This window comes from Larus michahellis, chromosome 20 (genome assembly GCF_964199755.1).
Source record: "Larus michahellis chromosome 20, bLarMic1.1, whole genome shotgun sequence".
In the NCBI taxonomy this organism is placed as follows: domain Eukaryota; kingdom Metazoa; phylum Chordata; class Aves; order Charadriiformes; family Laridae; genus Larus; species Larus michahellis.
Window position 1 is genome coordinate 5557779 of NC_133915.1, and position 5135 is coordinate 5562913.

The following is a 5135-nucleotide window of genomic DNA, read 5'->3' on the forward strand; positions in this document are numbered from 1 at the left end:
AGCAGGCACGGGGACACTCTTGCAGGTTTTCTTTCATTTCATTTTGCAAGATCAAGTGTCTGACCCCAAATTCTCTTACTCTTGAAAAGCGTCCCCAAACCAGGACAAAACCCAAGGGTACTCTAGCTCCAGAAAACCTTCCCTATCTCCCACAGAAAAAAAAGGTTCTCTCTTTTAATACCTCTTTGTTTCTTTCTACGTCTCTTTTGTGTACTGTGTGCAATTTCCGTGGATAAACTATTTCATATTGCTCAACTCCAGGTAATTTCTTGCTCGTGCTCCCTATAGAGAAACAGATGTATATTTATGAAAACACAGTATTAATATATTAAACGCCATATTGCATGTCTGTCAAGAGCAATTCTTTTGGGCCACGTAGTCATTCATCTCTTGCACCACTCATTTCTCATGTGTCCTCTGCGCTGGCTTCGGTGTGTGCTCATCCGTTCTGCTGAGCAGTCACCCCCATTATGTTTGTTACTGTCTGGATTTCAGATAAGTTGACATACTTTGCTATTTCCAGGTGTCAAAATATTTTATGCAATTTGCTTTGGATTTCTTTCCCCAGCACCAATCAGCAGTTTCGAGTACCAACGTGCTAGACCAGCTCTGCAAGGGGCGACTTTTGCCTTCACATCTAGAGATGACATGAATTAACTTATACGGTTCTGTGAAATTAGTGATCTCCAGACCTTATCACGTGATGACATACAAGTTAAGACTGCCTCTAGATAAGCAAATAGATTCATACAATTCACTACAAGTCTGGACCAAGCCTAGATTTCTGCTTTGGAAAGCGTTCCAGCTGGTCTTATAACAGAAATACTTGTGACGGCACTTTAATAGGTACATTCTTAGCTATTGAGTCAGGTTGGGAACTGTTACATGCTTGGGACAGCGGGGCTGGAGAAGGAGTTTCAACGAAGTTAGCTAAAATAATAGGAGATAGACAGTAAAGTAGGAAAATCTTGAAGGCGGTACGGAATCCAGATAATAATTCCTTAATTTGCATAAACCCTTTTTACTGGTCGCACTTGTGAGGTGTGTTGCGTCTCTGCAGTGGCTATAAAGAACTTGTTGAGGAAATACTGATGAAAAGTGTTTCTTCTTGTTTTCTGCTTCTGAGCCTGAGTGAATCTTGACAAAAGGTAATTTGTGCCATGATTGCAGGGGTGGAAGGAAACCTCGCGTCATTGGAAGTTAATAATAGCAGCTGGTGATCAGTGTTTGAGGCAACAGGGTCGTACAAGGGATGCGTTAGTTTCCAACAAGGCAGCAGCAGGTTTTATATGGCTTCCTGAGCTCTTTAATCTACAAAAGGCCATTTCACCTGCATGGGCAAATTCTTGAGGGCTCAGCATTAAGCACAATGGCCTGTTTTTGAAAAAAGAAAAAAACAAACAAACCACAAACAACAAAGGGAGAGTGCAACTCCCATTTTAATTGTCTGCCTCAAGGTCAGATTTTTACAAGAGCAGGACATGCAATTACTATAATTTTCTGTATCTGGAACACCAGAGCGCATCCTCATGCAAATTGTTCCAGTAAAATAAACAAATTAATTCTTCATAACTGGTTTATTTGATTAAACCCATTCCAAAATTAATTGCAGAATGAACTTGGTTGTATCTTGCCAGAGCTGAGTGCTGTAGAGAAAGGCATGATGGTATAATGGTATTATATCCTAAGAAGTTATCCTACATCAGCTGAGCCTTTCCTCACAGACTCCCAGAGTGGCCGGGGTGGGAAGGGACCTCTGGAGATCCCCTCGTCCCACCCCCGGCCAGAGCAGGGTCACCCAGAGCAGGTGGCACAGGGACGCCTCCAGGCGGGGTTGGGATGTCTCCAGAGACGGAGACTCCCCCACCTCTCTGGGCAGCCTGGGCCAGGGCTCTGCCACCCTCACAGCACAGAAGTTCCTCCTCGTCTTGAGATGGAACTTCCCACGGTCAAGTTTGTAGGTTCTTACATTATGATCACAGCAATATTATAGGCCTCTCGGAACAGAGTTCTGTGCTTCAATTTTATCCACCCGCTCTGGGTTGCAGACTCTTTTGACAAGGCCAACTGTAGCCCGGGTGGTTCAAGTTTAGGCTAGATTTAAAAGGAGACTCAGAGCTAAATTTGTCCTTTTTCTGCAGTGTGATACAAACAGCATTTCGAGGAAAACAGGTTGGTTTTGTTCTGGAACAAATCGTTTCATAGATGTAGTTTTTTTTTTAATCAACTCAGTATATTGTCTTTGTCTTGCTTCAGGCGTTGTCTTGAATCAGTAGCTTTAAGGAGGAAAGAAATTCCTTGGGCCTTATACGGCAACTAGAGAAAGTGCTAAGGAACACACAATTGTGTACTTTTCGAAGAGCGTAAACCGGGAAGAAAAATAATTAGTGAGGATTTCATTGATGATGAAGGTTTGATTTCGTCAAGAAACCAAATATATAGCACCTTAAGCATTAGTCCTGTGCACATTTTCAGGTATTCTGTGCAACTAATGAAATCATAAAGGTACCTGGCTGACTACACATTACGTGTCGAATTATGTAGAGAAAAGCTGTGCATGCTTGTGCATGCCAAGGTCTGAAAAAATCTGTTCCCTGTTGACATGAATTGAAAGAAACAATGCACGTGGGGGGAAAAAAAAAGTGCGTTCAGTTAAGGCTAGGTCATATGAATACTCATAACCTGAAGTATCACACAGATAATAAGGGTGCTAACTATTTTAATTCGGGTAATGTCATTAATTGAATTCAAAGAAAAGTCTTTTCTTTTACAGCCAAAATGCTGACAGTGTAATAAGTTGTCCCAATTGGATAAACTGTCCGCTCACTTGCAGGGGAAGTACTTTTTAATTGGCTCACAAAACTAACTGGTTCTGGGTCTTTAGGCAATCTATGGCCAGTTTTCACACAAGTTAATAATTCTCAAACTAGAGAATTTTAGATAATTGCTTTGAACAGAAAGAGAAAAAAGCAAACATCCCTAACTTCAGCAATACCTTTTTTTTTTCCCCCCAATGGCTTTAATTCACTGTTCTTCCGTATTATCTACGTGTTAATAATTAAAAATTCATAAACGCGATACAAAGTTATCCATAGCAACCACTGATAAAGGATTAAAAAAAAAAAAAAAAAAGCTGTACCTTGTTGGAGAAAATGCAGCAAAACAACAGAAACAAGAAGAGCGTTAGTCATCTCCGTCGCACTTGTACAACAGTGGTCTCCGCGGTCTGGGAAAGTTGGGTTCCCAGACTGTGTGTGCTTTGAGCAGTCCACTCCGGTGCAGTGAGTGAGAGGGAGTGAGTTGTTCAGCTTTATTCTTGTTCTGCGGAAGTGTTTACTAAAGGTGTTGCACAATTTCCAAGTCACAGAGCGTTACAGCAAGCGGAAGTTCCTGCTGGTTAGTTAATGTCACACGAATTGTGATAGATTGATTACTACTTTGAAACACATTCCCTAAAACTGTTCATCAGAAAAAATAAAAATAAATAAATACATATAGAGGGAGATTGGAGAGTTGTCTTTGGTACAGTTTGGCAGGTGAAAAGCTACCATAGAAACAGTGGGTACCACCGGTGGCTCAAGGAACGGGAGAGTTTTCAAGAGATGTAGGGTAAGATAGGTCCGCAGGGCTCGTGTTAAAGATGTGTCTGGGTTCTTGCTACTTGCCATTTAATCTGTACGGAAGGGAAGGGCTTAGAGCACCAATACAGGTACGTGTAATTCTCTATCTGTGAATCATATCTACAGTATAAACACTGAGTAGGTCCTTTTCTGCCCCTTCCATCCATATTAGTAATGTTTGCTCGAGGTTCACGTGATAAATGTCTAAATAAAAGGGGGTGCAGACAAGTGAGTAATCAAGCTGATCACTGTCAAATAATATTCTAAAAATTTATGCTAGAAACTTATCGCTTTGACTTAGCCAGTTGTAATAAAATACTACTATGCATTTCTTTGGGCTGCAGCTATCAATATAGAGCCGCTTTATAGAAATTTAATTTTTCATATGTTAGAATAGGTATTACAGAGTACAGAGAACTAGAACAGATCGTGCTGTATACTGCAGTGTAAGAATATAAATTTATATTAGCAATACACATTACACAGTAATATAGGTATTCATACATTACATTTATTTATAAATAAAGAAAAATATCTATATAGACCTCCAGCAGAATTTTTACTGCCATAGCTAACAAAGGTTCACACTTTTAATATGAAGTGTTATTAGATAACTATTTCTGGCTCAGGAATGTGTTGAAAAGTTATGATATTTTGAACATTGAAACCTGAAATTGTAAATGCAGACTTTTTAAATCTCCAGGCATTCTGTGACAGATTGGGAGCTACAAACAAATGGGCCCTGAGCTTTCTTTAAGGACAGAATGGTGCTAATTAATAACAATTTATGTGCAATGCTGATTGCAATAATCAACTTAGGTGTAGAACTGGCAATTTAATAGTAAAACTTGATTCAAAGACAAGAGCCCGATTATCTTTATTTTAGGTAGCCACTTACAGTGATGCAAAGGGACTTTGACACGGATTAAAATGCTGCTGTTCAGAAGCAGGAGACCTTCGCCTCGCTCTGTGTTGCTTCGCAGCGGTGTGGGTGATGGAGGCTGAGGGCGGAATAACCTCCTGTGGTCCCCCGGGAGAGCCGTGCACCCCAGGCGTGGGGCTGTGGCTTCAGTGGCTCCGAGAAATGCTGGGCTGGATGCACATACAAACCCTTTGTGCAGCTTTTCTTGCCGTTAGGTCTTGGATCTTCCTTCAGCATTTGCGTTTTATGGATCGTTTATTCTGGTCTGTTGAAGGGAATGCTCTGCTTTGGCACTAGCAGACGTTTTAATGGGGGATATGGAGGTGTAAAATACTCCCTCATAGGAGTTGAGCGTACACCAGACACATTGTCTGGCCTCCAAGCGTGCTCTGAGATATGCTAGTGCAAACACCGTCGTCTTCATGAGTAATGTTGGGCTTGAACGGTCTCTGCAAGTGTTTGAGAGCCACTGGAGTGGGGTTTAGTGGCAGGAGGAGCGCCTGAGAAAAGAAAAGGGCATCTGTCTGCCAGAGTCCTGATAACCACCCTCAAACCTCTTCTCTCCTGTGGGGCTGGAAGCCAGGAGTTCTGGT

General features: G+C 41.5%; 1 protein-coding gene across 1 annotated transcript in view; it reads right to left on the reverse strand.

Moving 5' to 3' along the window:
- The window catches only part of LOC141733447 (zinc metalloproteinase-disintegrin-like ohanin), a 21614-nt gene extending 18375 nt beyond the window's left edge, over positions 1-3239 (reverse strand). The window contains 2 exon segments of the mRNA XM_074563805.1: positions 182-282; positions 3140-3239. Coding sequence (XP_074419906.1) covers positions 182-282; positions 3140-3191 — 153 coding nt within the window. The 5' untranslated portion in view covers positions 3192-3239.
- Positions 3240-5135: the final 1896 nt, after the last annotated feature.